Source organism: Eleginops maclovinus, chromosome 4 (genome assembly GCF_036324505.1).
Source record: "Eleginops maclovinus isolate JMC-PN-2008 ecotype Puerto Natales chromosome 4, JC_Emac_rtc_rv5, whole genome shotgun sequence".
Taxonomy (NCBI): domain Eukaryota; kingdom Metazoa; phylum Chordata; class Actinopteri; order Perciformes; family Eleginopidae; genus Eleginops; species Eleginops maclovinus.
In genome coordinates, this window is record NC_086352.1 from 13393028 (window position 1) to 13412363 (window position 19336).

The 19336-nt window shown below is 41.2% G+C and overlaps 1 protein-coding gene across 3 annotated transcripts in view; it reads right to left on the minus strand.

Moving 5' to 3' along the window:
* Nucleotides 1-2333: 2333 nt before the first annotated feature.
* Nucleotides 2334-19336, minus strand: part of itsn2b (intersectin 2b) — a 35920-nt gene continuing 18917 nt past the window's right edge. For 2 of the 3 annotated variants that reach the window (XM_063881219.1, XM_063881220.1), the window contains exons 17-40: nucleotides 18901-19082; nucleotides 17795-18606; nucleotides 17453-17574; nucleotides 17021-17290; nucleotides 16557-16753; nucleotides 14677-14732; nucleotides 14082-14248; nucleotides 13816-13846; nucleotides 13579-13700; nucleotides 13275-13371; nucleotides 12953-13147; nucleotides 9502-9623; nucleotides 8946-9052; nucleotides 8648-8831; nucleotides 8389-8487; nucleotides 8161-8244; nucleotides 7985-8068; nucleotides 7636-7698; nucleotides 7125-7274; nucleotides 6849-6967; nucleotides 6454-6536; nucleotides 6284-6367; nucleotides 5379-5552; nucleotides 2334-4832 (exon numbers count right to left, since the gene is read on the minus strand). In XM_063881219.1, the coding sequence (XP_063737289.1) occupies nucleotides 4684-4832; nucleotides 5379-5552; nucleotides 6284-6367; nucleotides 6454-6536; nucleotides 6849-6967; nucleotides 7125-7274; nucleotides 7636-7698; nucleotides 7985-8068; nucleotides 8161-8244; nucleotides 8389-8487; nucleotides 8648-8831; nucleotides 8946-9052; nucleotides 9502-9623; nucleotides 12953-13147; nucleotides 13275-13371; nucleotides 13579-13700; nucleotides 13816-13846; nucleotides 14082-14248; nucleotides 14677-14732; nucleotides 16557-16753; nucleotides 17021-17290; nucleotides 17453-17574; nucleotides 17795-18606; nucleotides 18901-19082 (3753 nt within the window). In that variant the 3' untranslated portion in view covers nucleotides 2334-4683. The remainder of the gene's footprint in view (nucleotides 4833-5378; nucleotides 5553-6283; nucleotides 6368-6453; nucleotides 6537-6848; nucleotides 6968-7124; nucleotides 7275-7635; nucleotides 7699-7984; nucleotides 8069-8160; nucleotides 8245-8388; nucleotides 8488-8647; nucleotides 8832-8945; nucleotides 9053-9501; nucleotides 9624-12952; nucleotides 13148-13274; nucleotides 13372-13578; nucleotides 13701-13815; nucleotides 13847-14081; nucleotides 14249-14676; nucleotides 14733-16556; nucleotides 16754-17020; nucleotides 17291-17452; nucleotides 17575-17794; nucleotides 18607-18900; nucleotides 19083-19336) is intronic. The other variant, XM_063881221.1, reaches the window with a different exon arrangement.

Here is a 19336-nt window from a genome sequence, read left to right on the forward strand (position 1 = left end):
CTGTATCTTCTTAAGTGTCATTAGTTTCGTTGAAGGTTCATGAAAGGTTTTCTCTTCTTAATATTTTATTCAAGTATTTCTTAATAAAGGTACGGTATGTGCGACAGAAATAGTAAAAGGGGTGACAGCCAGGTAAAGTGTGAGATAAAATATAAAAGAAAAGTGCAGTAAAGCAGAAGAAGAGTAGTTTGAAGGCAGAAGGAAAGAAAAACAGAGACAGAAGGGAAAACACACGGAGAGACGGAGAGGGAGAGAGAGAGACGTTCATGTGCAGGGAGGATGAGTCTGAGAGGCCCTCAGTTCCACTTGACTCAGTCATGGGAATGATTTGATTTTCACCACATGAACAGCTGTCTTATGTAACACACACACGCACACACATGCACTATCACACACACAGAACAAGAAATAATGAGGGGTCGTGTTCTGGCCAAAAACATAGACTGAGCAAAGGTGGCCTGTAGCAACAGAGAACTCACAGAAAGGGTCATCTGTTCATATTGTCAAATAAATAAATAGAAAAGTAAAATGCCCCAAGGTTTTTTCATTTAGCGCGTGAACAATTAATATTTAAGAGATGAAAATATAAATAAACAGTGGTAGTAGTGTTTGATTCTACATGAAGGTGCAGTTCTATGTTTACAATTTGGTTAGTATTGGACTTATCAGCCCTTTAAATGTCTTTCCTTTTCAACACAATGGAAGACGATATTTGGGAAGAAGATTTCATGACCTCAAGATCCTCCACAGACCAATTCCAGTTGGGAGACACTTCATGTGGGAATGATTGTCTTTATACCAAACTACACCTATATCACCTTTCAAAAAAACGTGCCTCATATGTGAAAGGTTCGTGGCTGTGCGAGATGCTAACAACAATGGCGTCCTCCATGACCATGCAGCAATGTTAGCTAGCTCAGCACAGCCTCTCTTCAATGACTAGATGCTCACTGTCATTTTTGCAGAGACCTGCTAAAAAATAATGCTGCCATTAATAGATTGCATAATTTAAAATGCTAAGTATTCAAGCTTTTGCATTTTAGGAACACATGGATTTGTGGTAGGTGCGCCACTCTCCTGTGTGAGTACTGTTTACAATTACGTGTTAAATACTTTGGTTTAAGGCAGAGTGCATGTGTATGGGACATATTGGGCATACGACTTGATAAATGAAACTTGGATTATACTGCACAAGTTATGTTTTGTTATCTGTATAAAAAATGTCCTTCAATTAATTAGTTATTTAAAATAAGTTTATTTGTTTTTTTAATTCTTTGTTCACCCCAAAGGCGTGCAGACAAAAAGTCTTTGTAAACATGGGCTGAGTAATTGAAATACAAATGGTCATTGTGGGGGTGATGTATTTCCTCAAGGGGTTCATCTACTGTACATCTGTGACACATTAGCTTCTAATCAAGTATAACAAATACTAGTTACCAATAGTTACCGCCATCTATGTCACTAATGTAGCACAGTGCTACAAAAGGGTGAGGCTGAATGTCGACTCAGCTGCAGCTGTGTGGCTCGCAGAGACACTCAGTGAGGTTACATAACGACTGTAGCTCTGTGGACCCAGAGCCAGTCGAGGGTGAAGAAGGACTTAATGAGATATACTTGTGCACAATGAACTTCACGTACTCTGTTGATGGACACCAACAGAAACCATTAAACATAATAAAATCCTCCTAATATGTTTGTCTTGTTTCAGAACTTCAATTCCTTGAAAAGGTTTTGACTATATTTAACAAAAAAATAAAATAGGTCCTATTATGCTTTTTGGGTTCATCCCTTTTCCTTATGACCATGTAGGTTTTTATGCAAGTTCCCTAGAGGGAGGTTCCCGCCCACGCAGCCTAAAACGCCTCCATTGGCATCCTCTGTTTACCACCGGAACATAGTGACCTCACTACGCAACATTTGTGCGCCAACACATTGTACGTAAGAGGCTAAGGACCGTTTACGAAGTGGTTGACCAATCACAATAGAGCCAGCCAGTTAACCAATGAGAGCAGATTGGGCTCTGGTTTCAGACAGAGGGTGAGCAGAGGTGCTGCAGCACAGGCAGTATTAGATAAAAATACAAATGTGAAACCTAATAAACTGAATGATAGCTCTCAAACATGTAATATCCTCATTAGAACAGAAAGTATGGATAAAAATAACAGCAAAGGTCAGTTTTCTTTAATGGTTTCCAAGGCTAACTCATAAACTTGCAGCATTTATATACTAAATAATTATTTTGTCTAAAGCTGAAGCTGGGTCACTCACCTCTTCAGTGCTGCTGCAGGAAGTTGTTTGCTGTCACTTAAATATCACGGCCAATAATTTGACAGTTTGTTTACTTTTTAATGTCTTTAATTTGACTTGAGAAACCCTGATTCAGAGAGCGCCACGTGTAGGCCGAAGTGAGTACAAACAGCAGGTTAGAGACAATCTGGGTTAGAGAAGCCTCAAAACTCAGTTAGCACAGCAGCAGGCAATGCAGAAGGCTGCGTAAAATAAAAAGTAAATAAAGACAAACTTCTACACAGACCAGTCCAGTCTATTTGCACGTCTTCCACAGATTCAAATCAACATCAAAGTTAATAAAGGATTTAAAAACTGTATTTAGGATTGAATAATATATAACAAACCTGCAGGCCTAACAAAAGGACCAATGAACTAGACTCCTTACAGTAAAACCCATCCAGAGAATCATCCAAGATGCTATATTGTCTTTTAAAACAGTATCAACATGAACACAACTTTAATATTTGACATCACACAAAACAAACTCAGTTGAGAACAACTGATTATCCAATATGACACAGCAAGCAAAGCCGCTCCTAACCTTTGGATAGTCATACACGCATAAATTAAGAAATAAATACAGCACTTCTCTTGTTATTATCCAGAGCACCAGCAGGAGCTCAGAGTTAGAAAAGGGACTGGAGGCAAAGGACAAAGGAACAAAAACAGGGCAGAAGACACCGAAAAATCCCTCCTTCAACATAAATAAAAAGCTTTTACAAACTACATCCTTTTAACCTTTCCAAGGGGGATGATTTTGAGAAAAGAATTGGTGTCAAGGAGGCGGTTGCTAAAGGATGATGCCTAAAAAAATGAGTGGCAGGGTGGAAATGTTAAGAACTAAAATAATAAAATGAGTAAATAATGGTTGTTATTGCTGACAATCTGTCTTACATCAAAAGAAAAAACACTGACATCCTCAAAAACCTCTACAGTGAAAAGGCGGACTCCGCGTCATTATGTCACCTAAATCCTTCACACTATACTTGGCCTTTGCTGATTTTGCACACAAAAGAAGCAATTAATTAATTCGACCACAATCAAAACCCACATAATCCCAAATAATGGGAGCCCTCAGCTGAAGTTACTTGTATATTGCTATATCTCACCTTAATTTTAACACTCCAAAGACACAAACAGTGAAAAATATTAACCCCAGAACAACGTATCCTGAGATCTTCCATCTGCGGCGATAAACTGACTTCAGATCAGAGCTACCCAGCTGCTGTCCGTAATCCGCGGGAGTAATTTTACTGTGAGAAGATTTTACAGATCAAAGAGCAGAGTCTCTTGAAAACTGCAGTTATGATCTGATCTGAGAATAAAGGATTCAACATAAACATGTCTTGTAAATTAAGAGAAAACACTCCTTACATGGCCGTGGTTGACCAGACTTGGCAAAGTGTCAAATCTAATTTCTGTATCTGAGATGTTTTTTAATTTGGGTTGTATGAGCTTCTTATCCATGGGCTGTGTATTATCTACACTGGAGTGAAAAAGCAGACAGGAGCTACAACACTGAAATAAAGCAATGAACTGGGGCAGCAACTTAACATAATTTAGACACCTTGAAAAAGTAAACTTCTGCTTAAGTTGATGCTATTGTTTTAATATTGAAACCATTTTACCTTGCTGCAAGAAAGCCCTTTCTGACAGGGAACTCAAGCAGCTATATTTGCCTTGGTGACTAAAACTCATTTTGTTCATCTGCCCACAGCGTAATAATACTTTGCTTCTGTCCTGTAACTCATGTACGCTTCTCCACACTGTGTATGTGCCGACCACCATCTACAGTATGTTATACACTGATATAGATAACATACAACTCAACTTCGAGACATTCAGACTATCCCTTTAAGAGATATAAGTAAAGTTTTGCTGATTTAATAATATTTTGACTTTGTTTTTTAACAGCCACGCTATACATTATTACAGCTTCAGCTTCATGCCACACTGTCTGCCATGTTTAAGAAGCCATGCTGCAGTTGTTCCTTTTCCCTCCTTCAGAGTGTACAGTACATACTGCTCAGGCGTAAACTGCTGCATTAGTCCTGCTACACTTTCTATTTGAGATCATGAGACAGGAAAAAATATCTGTCTCTTATTGGTGGGTCCAAATGATGTCACTCTGAGCCTGATCCCCTACTGGCAGATCCAGATGACATCAGAAGAGGTATTATTAGTGCTGGTTATTATTAAAATATTAAGACGTGATGCATGTTCAGGAGAGTGTTGTTTGATATATGGGGGGGGGGGGCAACCATCTGAGATTGTTTAGGTGAGAAAGAAGTAGCCTTTCTCTTTTGGTTACACTGCAGGATTAACATATCCTTATGTTGTCGTCTCTGTAGAAGACTTCATTATTATTTCAGTTCATCCTATAAATATAAGAGTCTATTTGTTGGCGAAGAGCTGCAGGTCGAGGCGGACCCACACTTCCCCTGTAGGAACCTCGTGCAGCAGGAGACGACGCGTCACCGGTCCCTTGTTTTCCAACTCTTTCTTTATGGTGGCTACAGGAACCTCTGTCCGACCCAGAAAGTCTGATATGAAGAGAAGAAGTACAAAAAGGAACATTTTTATTTAAATAGGGTTTTAGAGCCTAATTTTCCAGCTCTACAGAGAAATCTACAGGCTACGGACTAGAGGAGCATGTTGAAAGGAGTTACATAAAAAAGAGAACTACCTTTGCTTACAGTTACAGAACAAAAGAAGGTTGCTTATAGGTTCATTTCATTTATCTGGGTACTGCGGTTGCTCCAAGGTAAAATCCAGCAGCATCGAGTGGCCAAATGATGAGGATGACGACAGCATTTTTACTGCTGGAAGGTATAACTTGAAATTGTCTGTGCTGTTGTTCCCCTTCATTGCTTTAAACTAAATAAAGGGGAAAGTTCAGCATTTTTCTATTCTATATTTTCATATTCAGTATTTAACGTAATCTTACCCCTACTGTATATTGTGATACTTGGATTAAGTTACTGACTTTGAATCAGATCTCAATTCTCAAGTAACCATTCTAACCATGTTAATAAATGAGTCAGTGCAGACTAAGATATAAAAAGGGCAGAATTGGGCAGGTGACTGACCGTCAGGTGAGAACTGGTCCCTTTCAAAGATGGTGATGCACAGGACGTCCTGGTACAGGTCTTTGATGTGGAACTGACAGTTGAAGTTCCACTTTGGGTTCAGTGTGTCGTTGAGCGTCCTGGACGTGAAGATCTGAGCTCCCATGGTCACTTCACAGTAAGGGTTGCTTTTACCTGGAGGGGGAAATGAAGACAGGTGAGCAGACAGATTAAGATTGAGGAACAACATTTGGAAAAAGGAGCAAGGGGAAGAAGAGAGACAGGATCAAAGAAATAAAGAAAGTAGGAAGAGCATTTCACACTTGGGTCCTGATCGGGGAATAAAAAGTGGCTATGTTAATGCATACAGTATGGCATACATTTAGGAAAAGCTTTTTTATTTCAAAGTTGTGAAAGTTCAACCACAGCTCCTGTAATAAGACTATAATAAACCACTAGTGCAAAAAGTACATTTTTGATTCCACAGCCATTTCAGAAAACATCTATTAGACAGGACATTACATTTAGAGCCGTGGCTTCTCCCTGTTTACCAGATTTAGCCCTTTTCTAACATTAATATGTTTGGACACACACATTTTTCTGATTTGCATTATTCAAACAAACTGCTATTTACAGGGTTAAAATTGAAAGATTAAACTCTAGGAAATAAGAGCAATGTTTTTAAAGTGAGGCAAAAGTGCTGAGCACACAGACGGACTCCTAACTGAATGTGAACTGATGAAAAAATGGATGACAGAGCACCGTAATTAAATGTGGCTTATCATCTTGGCTTCATTAGACATCCATGCAGCAGTGCGTGCAGCAAGCAGCAGGGATTAAAATGTGGATACTACCAAAACATGTTAGATTCACGTGTGTTTCTGAAGAGTAAGGACCACCTTCTAACACGAGTGATTCCTGCTTACCGTTAGGTTTGGCTGGCTTCAGTTCAGTGGCCTCCAAGATGGTGACGAGGAGTCTCCCTATTCCACTGGCCTTCACAGATCGTGCTGCACACACACACACACACACACTGGATTAATAAGGAGATCATGACATTGGTTACATCAGTACGGCTGGGTGAGTGCAGACAAACCTTGATAGGCCTTTTCCCTTTTTTTCTTTTCTGTCTCAAAGAATTCTTCAGATGCAGCCTTGATTTTCTGAACCCAAGCCGTCCTGAACACACACACACACACACACACACACACACACACACACACACACACACACACACACACACACACACACACACACACACACACACACACACACACACACACACACACACACACACACACACACACACACACACACACACACACACACACACACACACACACACACACACACACACATTATACAGTCCACCAAAAACATAACCTGTGTTTGTGTGTGTGCGTGTGTGCGTGCGTGCGTGCGTGCGTGCGTGCGTGCGTGCGTGCGTGCGTGCGTGCGTGCGTGCGTGCGTGCGTGCGTGCGTGCAGCTACCGTTCATTGATGTTGTCGGTCCTGAGTATATAGACTTTGTCGATGTGTGAGATGTGGAAGGTTGGATCGTCGCTGGAGGGATCTGGCAGCTTCACCAGAACTTCATTTAGCAGCACAGGCTTCAGGAGATCAAACATTATACAAGTCAGACATTATTATTATTATACAAGCTATTAAACACTAACGTTAAAAGAGACTTTCCACAAAGAAAATGCACATTTTATTTTTTTAACTTAAATCATAGCATGTCCCTGTGTGTGTTTTTGTGTGTCTTACCGGCTTGTACATCTTGAGCTGTACGTTGTTCTTGTTGCTGAACAGCCTATCGGGCCCAGACGATGTGAACTGCTTAGCCGCGTGAGTCAAAAGCAGGAAGTCATTAAAGAGGAAAGCCCAGAGTTCCTTGTTGCTCTTTACCTTGTTCATCTGAGAAGAAAAAAGCAATATATATACAGAATATATTATTTATAAATGACTATAACAATGAGAATGATAGTGGTACTTCTGTCAACTGTTTCACATGACATTTAATTCCCAAGCTAAAAAGCAAATGTTGTTTAACAATATTATTCTTGTTCTGTTTCGTCCCGGCCTGAGATCCTTCTGTTGCGTTTCTGCTCGGATGAACCAGCTCACTGTAAGTTTTACTCTCGTAACATGCGACATCGACAGCCCGGGGTTTGACCCGCTAATGTTTCACATTTCTTTTCCCTGTACTCCCCTGTCTCTCTGGTCCTTTTAACATTTAAAATATTCATTTGGTGAGAAATGTTTCAGCTTTCCTCACCTTGCCGCTGTGGAGCAGTTTCCTGGGGCCCAAACAGTTGGTGAGCGAGTTAAAGACGAGGTTCTGTAGGAAGAGAAAAACTTCATAAGGATCTCATATTATCTTTAGTATTAGATATAATGGATAATGTACTTTGAAATAAACGTAGAGGGTGATCAATATTATAGAACTGTAATTTAACAACTACGTAATAGGACCATTAAAGGTGAAAAAAAGGTTGGGTGAGAGGGGTAATACTGTAAAAAACTTTCCGTGTTAAAGTCATACACTTACCAGAAAATCTCTGAGATATTCTGCGATTATGCATCTTTTCATACTAAATTGCAAGTTAATTGGTAATCTTTAATACCTCTGCAACGCCGTCACACTGTACGTGGGTCTGAATCCATTCCAGTCTGTCCGAGTTCTCCTTTTCTCTCACGCCCTCATTTACCTGATCAACAAAATAATAAAGAGCATAGACATCATTCAGTAAAAACAGCAACACGTTTGTTCTTAAATGACACAATCAGTGAGGAAGTTAACCTGTTGACAGAGCTCCTCCGCCCTCTCCAGAGCCTCTTTCAGAGGACCTCGGTCAGAATGGCCCTCTGTGGTGCTCTCAAGGATCTAAACACAAAGACATACACACACAGACAAGTTAATTACACCCAGAAATGAAAGACGAAAAGGTAAAGATACTCTTTCTTTTTTTCCTTCTAATTACTCAAAGTGAGGTCAGTATTTGAACTACTTAATGAGGAGTTGGCCTACGTGTTTGATGTGCAGTGGGTAGCGTGTGATCCTCTGCATGGGTTTCAGCAGGAAGCTTGACAGCGGCATGCCTTTACATCTGTAGTCTGTAGCAATTTTCTAATGGGAATAAAAGACAATGGTAAAAACTTGTTCAGAATTTTGATTTCGATGTTCATGTATATAGCTTCAGAGGATCTGTACTTTGACACCTGTCCACTATGATCTAAAATACTTCCTTTTTTTCCCCACTCCTCTCTCGCTTTCTAAGCCTTCGTACCTTAAGGAAGTCCTTGAAGTTCGGCTCGTTGTCGATGCGTGTCTGTAGCAGCGTTGCTCCGTTGATCTGGCAGGAACAGAAGCGGATGTAGGGCTGCATGTGGGACAGCTCCGCGGTCAGGATATCTCCAATCATCTGCACCGGCATGTTCTCCCCGCCCATCTTCTTACGCACACGTAGCGCCCTGCACACATAAAGACAACTATAAACACCTTGCACGATGTTGCTGTGCACTGTTATGTCCCTCCATCAGACTGACTCTCTCTCCTAGATGTCACAGACTCGTTGGGTTATTTACTTGAGAAGTTTAGTGTTGCAGGTCAGCAGTTCATCCCAGTTGACGAAGATCATCTTCATCTCTTCCGTATTCAGCCTGCCGGACTCTAACATAGGCTTTTGGAAAACCTACACACACAAACACACACATTGAAAAGAGAGAGTACATTAGAAAGGAAATAGCAGATTTACACAGAGTGGATCACCTTGCTTATTAAAAAAGGGACAGTTCCCACACAAAATTCTTTATCTAGACTCAGTCTTTCGCACATGCGTAGATTCACACTTTTTTGTGGTTCGGTAGAAAGAAAAATAATTTGCACATAAAAAAGTGCACAACAAGGTTTCTAGATTATCTGAAAATGATTGAGAAGTTGCTTTGACTTATCAAAAGTATTGTGTTGCTTGTTCCATTATATTAGAGAGAAGCCATACATCTGTACCAATGATATCTTGAAAACTGGGCAAACACAGCAAAAGCAGTCTAGATTGAAAAGTTCCACTACAGGTTAGATGGAAAATATGTATTTTTGACTTTGGGGTGAACGGTTTCTTTATGCAGGACGCGTGTCCATTACCTCCATCACTATCAGCAAGTCGTCCACATATCTCTCCTCTGTCTGGATCAGCTCGTGGATGTAACCCTGTCTCTTCTTCTCCTGTGAGCTCAGAGAGTCCAGGCTGTTCAAGTCCGCACACCCTGCAGCAGAGAAGCACCCAACATTCAACCAGTGCAACACAAACCAAGACACTACTCAAACAACAGCAACACTTCACTGTTGGCACTGCTTCACTGCCTCCTGCTGGATAGATTGGACAAATAAAAAATGCTGCTGCTTCTCTTTTCTTTTCTTTTGTATTTAAATTGGTTGTCTATAATGAAATAAAACTGTAACTGTAGAGGAATACAGAGAAGATATCCATAATATACCTTAATAGTAACTGTGAGAATATGTGAATAAATAGAAGAACCCTTCCACTTTAGTAAGACGGCTGGTGGAGCCAGTGAGGAAGTAAAAGAAAACATATTCAATTCTGCTCTGCAGTTCTCTAACAAAGCCAAAAAAGGCAGCCACAGGATTTGGCTGAATTTAGTGGTGAAAGGTTCTTGATATAGTTTGAAAGACTGACTACCAAAACTAAGAAAGGACACGACTACCATGGGAAGGAGTGGCAGGTTCCCTTTGACATTTCTCACAGGTTAGGTTCACATCAAGATGCAGTCGAGCTAATATGGCTTTAACAGGATGCTGTCCTTTTTGAAGTTATACGCTCAGGACTGAAGCTTTCAGAAAGAAGGGCAAAAATGGATGAAAAGGCAAATGTGAAACGCCAAAACCAGTAAATACTTACCTGATACAAGGGTCCCATTAAACCATTGTGAGGGTCCCATGCTCTCTGACTTTTGCTCCCTCACCGAGCTTTCTCCTTCCTCTCTTTTGTCTGTCTCATCCCAAAGGTTTAAAAAGTGAAAGCTGTTCTGTGAAGTCATTGTGTTGACTCTGTCTCTCCAAGTATTTAAAATAATTATATGTCTTAACTTGTGTTTGTCTGCCAGTACTCTGTCCCTCCTGTTTGTCTTTTTCTCCGTCTGTGCTCTTATCTCGTCTTAGCCAAAACCAGACTAAAACCTCTCCTAGGCCAAATCTGTTGGTACCAAAACAGGAAGAGGAATCCTCTCTTTGTTTCTCACCCTGTGACGTATGTTTGGAGTACATAAAGTTGTTTTTTTTCTAACTTTCATTGACTTCTGTCAATAGAGACCATTAGTAGAAAATGTCCAGATCAGATACCAAACATTAACACCAAAGTAAGAAACACATATGGATGTTTTACTTTGCCTTCAATTCAGGTCACTAAAACATTTAAAGGTTGTTAACATTCTGTATATCTGCCCATCTTAATCTTGTGTATGGTGTTGACAATATTAACACTGCACACAACACACGCACACACACACAAAACCCCATAGACGTAAAGATATTTCTTTGAACAATAACAAAAAAATACTTTCATCTGAAACCAACATTGTTTATGTATACTTTATTTTAGAATCAGAAAATATATTAGTACACATCTTGTACCACAAATGTTCTGTATATTCTGTCGGATCAGTTTTTATAGCGGTTGCTTTTCTCTGAGCTCTGGATACAGCTTTTTGTCGGTATGGTTCAACCTATTCCCCAAATCTAAGAGCAGTTTGCAGTTAACTGAGCCAGGTAACCTCTGTTTGTCACCTTCATTGTGTCGAACACTGTTAGCAGACGCTCTTCTCATTTCTCAATATTTTGTGACTCCACGCCTCCTTTCTCTTCCTACCAGTAATGAATACATTGATCTCAGTGCGCCTATACAAGGACAACTCATTTCTTTCACATTTTCTTTTAAATGTTGCCTCCAAAGCATGAAGGTCTCATTACTGTTGCTTCAACTTCTTTCCCCTCTGTTTATTCTTTGCCTCCATCTACATCTCAGGTCTTACACAAGGAGAGGAGGAGAGTAGGATGCACCACATGATAAATAAGAAGAGCTTTTGTATTCAGAAAAATTCAGAGGAGCAGCAAAAACAGCAGAGATGCAGCAGCAGTTTGTGTGACACCCCTTGAGGAAAATGTCTTTCAATTGCATTAAAACAATGCATCATATGGTAAAGACTTGATTCATCTCACTTCAAAAACTGTATTGATAACCCAGGCATGGCTTTTAAGTGTAAGAGACAAGATGTACCATTCTGCTTGTAGCATTTCATGTCTAAATGAAGTAAAACTAAAGCTTTTCAAAGGCACAAAATCAAAAGCCCACAAAGAAAAAGTTGCAATCAAAACCTAATGCTACATCTCCTCCCGTCTGTAGAGATAGAATATATATATTTTAAATACTCTTGTTTCAAGTTTTATGTTGAACATATTTACTACTTTTTTCCTGATGTATTTACTTGCTGGGCCAGAGTTTGGACCATGCATAATTTGTTTTAAATATCAACAGGCTCGATGGTTAGGACACTATTCATTGTAAAGGGTCAGTCACACTCAAACATCATGGCTGAAAAAAGACACAACTCTGAGGAGAGACGGAGATTAATAGTGGGCTCTGTGTGAGCTAGACTCTCATAACTGGAGAGTAAGAATGACAGAAACAAAGTGGAAGACAAGGGGAGAAGGAGTGTCAGCATGCAGCATGTAATAAGTGGGCAAATAAGTGTCTTGTGAGGGGAAAACAAAGGAAAGAAGAGGGAAAAGCCACAGAGAGACCCACTATTTCTCTGCCTTAAAGTAGCATCATCAGTTCACAATCAGAACAAGTCGTGAGGAAATCCAAAAAGGCACTGAGGCTTTCAAATTCACAGAATTACTATTCGTTCACAGGCAATACATGACTCTCCCATTGATTCCTCTATCCCACAGATATTAGTTCAATGGGAGAAGTTAGTAGAAAGGGAGTCCAGACACTGTGCCACTTCAGAGCAGTGTGTAATAGTGGGTCTGTCTGAAGTCAGGAGTAGGAAGAAGGAAGAGGAAGAGGAATTTCTACCGCCCTAGAAGGAGAAAGAGACAGAAGCCGAGAGAGAAAGGGAAGGATAAACGCAGATTGGGAAGGGAGTGAGAGAAGAAGTGGGAAAAACAGGAGGAAAGGTGAAATAGTCAGTGAGAATAAAGCATATTCAGACGAAGAGATGGATGGATGAAGATTCAGTAATGAGTGATGAGGGTTGCAAAGATAAACAAAGCATACATTTTAGTCATAGGCCCAATCCCGTTTTCTGCACTCACATAATTTGAGGAGCGTTTCTCCTAAATAGGTGGTGGATCAGGGTAACCTCACTGGGAAATCTTCAAATGCATTGGGGCTTTAGCTATAGGACCATTGCCCCGTACAAAAGTAACGTCAATGAAGCCTGAGGAGCTTTAGTGTTTCGGCTCTGGACTGGGATTGGGCCACAGTGACTTGAAGCAACATGGGAGAAGAGCAACTCTTCTTCTTTTGCATATTTTTTGGTAATATCATTTCATATTTAATGGATTTACTTACACTGCGAGCTGGGGTCACATTCGGCAGTGGTCATCTTAACGTAATTGGTGGGGAACAGACCACTGACGCCATTGATATCTCCTCTCCACCAATCAGGGTTGTTTTTGTCAAACACGTTGATCAGCTGACCTTTAGAAAAGCTCATCTCATCCCCGTTGGCGGCTGTGTAGTCGTATATGGCTATCACCTGACAGACTGAGAAAGAAGAAGAGTTTACTACACCTTTATATTAGTTATATTTCTTGTGTAATTCGTTATTTTTTTATCACTGGACTTCATATGACGTCTAGGTAGTGTGTGTGTGCGTGTGTGTGTGAGTTACCTGGTTGGGGTGCTGGTGTAGACTTGCCGCTGGAGGATCCCAATACTTTGACATTGGAGGAAGGAAACCAGCCCTTCTGACGCTTTTTTCCACGGGCCTAGAGTCACAAACGTGGAAAATAACATTTAAATCAAACAGAACAGAAGCTGGTCAAAAACGTTCTCCTAATCCTCCCTTGAGTCCAAGTGGACGGAGAGAAACTTCCTCTGGCGTAAGCTTTCGGACCCCAAAAAACCCCAAATAGAATAATAGGGCTGCTTTAAGACCATCAGGACACTTTTGTGAACAGAGGATGAAAACTGACCTGCAGCTCTCCGAGCCACCAGCCAGTGGCGTTCTTGCCGAGGATCAGGATGAGTTGGCCATTTTCCAGATTCAGTTGTTCAGGGCCAGTGGAGGGATGGGCCTTCATCACCTGGGCGATCTCTGTGCACACAAGACCAAGATGCAACTTTGAAAAAATGCAATAAAACAGGTATTGTGGTCTTTTGTGACTCAGTCAGAAAGATTAGACCAAAAAAAGACAAGATGGTGAGCTTACCTGGCTTCTTCTTTGCAGATAAACTGGATGTCTGAAGAAAATACAGTAATATCATCATTACATAGCTTTAGAAGCACGACACAAAAACATAGACAGAGTGACGAAAGAAGAGGGAAAAGCATATGTGTTCTTATGAATGGTGTTTTGTGTTGTGATGTCTGGTCTTGATGCAGCTAGTTTCATGGGAGATGATAAAAAGTAACCTAATATACACCAAAAGACTGGCTACAGTGTTTTCTCTTTTATATCGGCTTGTGTGTTCTTACATCGATCTCTTTCGGTTTGACGTAGTTGCTGGGGAAGACGCCGGAGCTGCCTCCTATCGAGCCGTGCCACCACTCTCCGTCCTTCTTGCTCACCAGGATCAAGTCTCCCTCTCTGAAGGTCAGATCCCCCGGCTCCGGAGACTCATAGGTGTACAACGCTGTGTATTCTGGGAAGGGAAATAATATAAGATCATAAACAAAGGGCAATGTACTCATGCTACAGCTTAAACAAGGCCTGTTGCTTGGTTTCAATGACCTCAACACTAAGATTTATAACACATTATCTTAGATATGGTTTTTACATACATTAATTGCAGTGGCATTAAGGTATGTCGCACCTGCCATTTGAAAAATTCTCCTAAAGACTTTCTCTAGATTTTGAGGATTTTTAAAGTAAAATTGTGATCTGACATATAACGTAATGTAGAATCTAAAAGGAAATGCCTTTGTTGACTCTTAAATCACCTGGAAAATCCTCAAAGGTTGTTTAAATAAGAAGCACAAAACATCTACTCATGGTGAATGAGATGTATGATGATTAAGTACAAAATGAACTTATATTAAGGCTGATATTTCAGAGGATATTTTACTGTACCGTCAAGCTGCAGGCTGTCGCTCGACTCGGAAGCATCCGGAGGGGAGCCCTTCATGCTGTAAACACACCGAGAGACTACATTACCAAACGTATTCATTAATGCATCCATCGAACCATCCTACTACACTTTTCTGGATCACAGACGCTGTGACCTCCAGCTCCTCCTGAGGCATGCAAAGCTTTCTTAAGCCAGATGGGGACAAACGGCTGCTGCATGGTCTGCCCTGAGCTCTATGAGTTAAACTGCCAGGAGTCAAGCTAGTAAAAAGGCAGAGATGACCATAAGCGCCAGCAGCCATACATGCGGTGACTAATTATTTAAATCAAGCTGAAGATTGTGCAGCAACTTGGGAATTAACATTTACACTGAAAGCATTTGTCTGCATACATCAGTCAGACGTTCATACTGTAGGGATAATTTATTTACATAGATTTATAGAGACATCTCTTTGTGGGATTAGAAAAAACCCCACTAAAACAGACATGCTGAGAATGAAATGTTTCTCCTGCTTTGTGTGTAATAAAGTCAATGTTCATTCTTCTTCCTAAGATGTGTCATGATGTTTAATTACAAAGGTTCTGATGAGTCAGCCAAAAGCGTTGGTTTAAATATTAATAGCTATATATAGACTGTGTGAAAGCTAAAATGCAAGCCAAATTCTCCTTTACAGTATTCCACTGCAAGTTTACAATGTGGTGTGCAAATTAAGATATGCAATAAATAATACCAGTGTATTTGATGCAACCGTGGCGTTAGAATGTCCCACAGGTTAAGAAATGTGGGCTTTAACAGCTACATTATCTTTCAATACCCCACACCCAACCTCCATTATCTTGAGTTGAAGGCCTGACACACTTCTACTCCGGGCTCCTCAACCTGCACTCATATTATTTTGGTTATTCGCCAAAACTCAGGATCAGAGGTGAATGTTTGCACAATAGCTTGACTGGATTGACGAGTAAATCAAGAGCTTCACTTTCAGGCTCAGCTCCCTCACAACTGTCCAGTACAAATCCAGCTGAAATCACACTCTATTTTTAACTATGAGGCTTTGTGATTTGTAAGTGTGTGACTTTTGCAGCACATTCCTATAGAAAGAGGAGGGAGGGAGTTATTTTTGCAGTGAATACCTGACATGCCTACTGGAATAGTGACCACACCTTTAGACTCAGACACTCACTAACACATAGATATTATCATGTGACGGATGCAGGTTCTGACTGATTCACTCTCAGATAAACCACTTCTCAAAGTCAAGTCATTTTTACTTAAGTAGCCAAATATCACAAAACACAAATTTACCAGGGGGTGTTACAATCTCTGTAGTGTATTCCATCCTCTGTCCTTAAACCCCCTTGGGGGAAAAGGAAAAACTCCCCACAAAAGCCTTATATATTATATCATTGACAATAAATGTATCAATGAATTAGCCTTGCACATTTACAAATGAAGTATGACTATGGTTTATAACCTGAGCCCTGTGATTTTATCCTTTATTTGTTTACATTCACAAATACACGTTATAGATTAAGCTATGGGTCGTTCCTGTTTGCAGTGTATCTATGGATTTATAGACAACTGTGACTGGATTACTTTGATGTTGAAGAACACTTTAAAATTAGACCATTTGTGGTTGTAAAATAACTTTTTCCTATATGCTTTTGAGGCAGAGTGAATAAATAATGATATTGGTGAACTGAATCTGAGAATATGTGCATCATGTGCATACTGTTTATTGTGATTCATATCAGTCAAACAGCTCAGTTCTGGTACTTGGTCAGCTTACCCAATAGTTTGCTTTCATTTTTAGCGAAATGCATTTTTCGCCGCCTAGTTTAATAATGGTGAACAAATAGAGTTTGTGTTCATGAAGACTCACTCTAAACTCTCGGCTTCTCCCAGCAGGGTGACGTATGTTTTAGGGAACCAGCCCTGTTCACTGTTCAGCTCTCCGAGCCACCAGTTCTCCTGCTGCTCCAACACCTGAATCACATCGTCCTTGTTGAAGTTCAGATGGTTTTCTGTCTTTGCTGTCCACGAACACAGAGCCTGAGCCAACAGGTTCCCCACCACCTGCTGACAGAGCCACAGAGAGAGACAGAGTGCAGTGAGGGGGAATTCAAGGAGGGATCGCACAGCGTTTGCTGAAAAATTTCGACTTTTAAAAATGTCCCACTAGTTCCTCATTATTCTAACTCCTTCTTCATGTGGACCTAATCATCTTCTTTTCAAAATTCACTTTTTGTCTCCCAATTTGAGCATTTCCATCTTTCCCGACAAGAATCCTACTGTGATAATCAAAGGGTAGCAGTAGTTAAACACCCTGTTGTTGACACCTCTCACCTGTCCTTGTGTGTCAGAGGGCGCAGGGTTCGGTGAGTGTGTTGGTGTAAAGGCAGACTTTGATCCTGCTGCCTTGACAGCCTCTAGCGCATTGGAAAGTTGTGACTGGAGCGCCAACTTAGGAGCAGGAGCAGCAGCAGCAGCAGCCGTAACATGGTTAGTTGTATCTGATGGGGGAACCCTCTCCACGTAGCTTTCTGGGAACCAGCCCATCTTCCCCTGTTTGCTGCCGTACAGCCAGCCCTCCTCCCGCTCCGTCGTCTCATCCACCTGACAGGAGACAGAAATATTTGAGAAAGCTAAAGGGAAACACATTTTAAAGAGCACAGAAATGAAGAAGAAAGACGCATTTAAACTGGAGAAAAGGTATTTGTTTACTGTTGTAGTAAAACATTTCGTATGGCCCTCATTAGATTTCATTTACAATCCTACCTCGATGATATCCTCTGCATTGAAGTTGAGCTCTTCGTTGTTTCGGGCAGTGAACGGGTACAGAGCTTTGAAGGAGGTTAGAGCAGCCGACTTCCTGTGATGTGTTGCTCTGGGTTGTCCACCTAAAACAGCACCAGGGATCTGAATGTGAGTTTAACTTCAAAAGTGGTTTTAATAAACATTTAAATAGAAAATGTGTTTTCTTAAAAAATGTAGTCCCAGGCTCCTTCAACAATGCAACATAAAGTATGTAACACATGCACGTGTGTGTGTGTGTGTGTGTGTGTGTGTGTGTGTGTGTGTGTGTGTGTGTGTGTGTGTGTGTGTGTGTGTGTGTCTTACCCTTCCTCTCCTCCAGTCCTCTCAACAGAGCCGTCAGTTTCTCCTGAATGTCCACCTTTCCTACTCCGCTCGCCTGCTGCTGCTGACGGGACACCTCCTCCTTCCGCTTCCTCGTCTCCTCGGCTTTCCTTCTTTCCTCTTCCTCCTCTTTTCGCCTTCTCTCCTCTTCGATCCTCTTTCTGTCCTCCTCACGCTTCTTCCTTTCCTCCTCTTGCTGCTGAAGCCTCCTCCTGTCTTCATCTTTCTTTCTCCTCTCCTCGTCCTCTCTCTTCTTTCTCTCCTCATCCTCTCGCTTTCTCCTCTCCTCAGCATCTCGGACAGCAGCCACAGCAGCTCTCTGTCTCCTCTTCTCTTCCTCATCTTTCTCTCTTCTCCTCTCCACCTCTCTCCTCTCCTCCTCTAACCTCTTCCGCTCTTCCTCCCTGTGGCGTCGCTCCTCCTCTTCTTTACGTCTTTGCTCCTCTTTCCTCCTCTCCTCCTCCAGTTTCCTCCTTTCTTCCTCTAGGAGCCTCCGCTCGTCCTCTAGCTTCCTCCTGTCCTCCTCCTGCCTCCTTCTCTCTGCTTGCTTAATGCGATCCTCTTCCTCTCTTTTTTTCCTCTCCTCCAGCTCTCGTCTCTTGCGCTCAGCCTCTTCCTTTGCTCTGAGCTCTCGTTCGGCCTGCTCCTTGGCGGCCTGGATGATGGTCTTTCTCTCTCTCTCCTCCTCCTCCCTCAGTTTGGCCTCCTTCTCCTCCTGAATCCTCCTCTGACGCTCCTCTTCGTCCTTCTTCAGCTTCTCCTGCCATTGGCGCTCTTTTTCCATCTTAATTCGCCTGTAAATAGGAAGCAAACACTCTTTTAAAAGTGTGTTTATGAAGGTGGGAATAAATGTCTTTCCCTTATCCGTTTGAAATAACTTTTTATAAGAACTTTTTGTACTAATGTTCAGGTTTCATACTTGTATGTTGTGTCTCTACTATGGCATTTTTTAAATGCTTTAATGTTCAAACAAGTCTTTATTTTTCTCATTATGCCTGTGCTGCACCCTCTTCAGTACATTGAGAAATCACAATTTGACACATAGAAATGTAAATAATCAATAATAAATCTGTGTAAAAGCAAAATACCTCTGAGCTTCTTCCTCCTCCCTCCGCCTCCTTTCCTCCTCCTGTTGTTTCTTCTCCTCTTCTTTCCTCTTCCTCGCCTCCTCCTCCTCCTTCCTTCGACTCAGTTCACGCCGTTTGTCTTCTTTGATGCTCCGTAGCTTCTCAAGTGCTCCCTGCTGTTTTCTCTGGCTCTCTCTCAGTTCCTGCCACATAAAACTAAACACCTTTACTCGAAGAGTGAAAGAATGTTGGACTGAATAAAATAATTAGCTGACAAGATGGACATAAGGGGCTAGGGACTGGACAAACACAGCATGCACAAACACATACGAAGCACATATAAAGTGTAAGGGCCTAAAACATTGAGACATTTGTAGTAGAAAGCAAGATGTTGAAATAGCTAAAGAAACAAGATGTCAGAGTTATGGAGATTAGTAAGCGATACACATCAGCATGA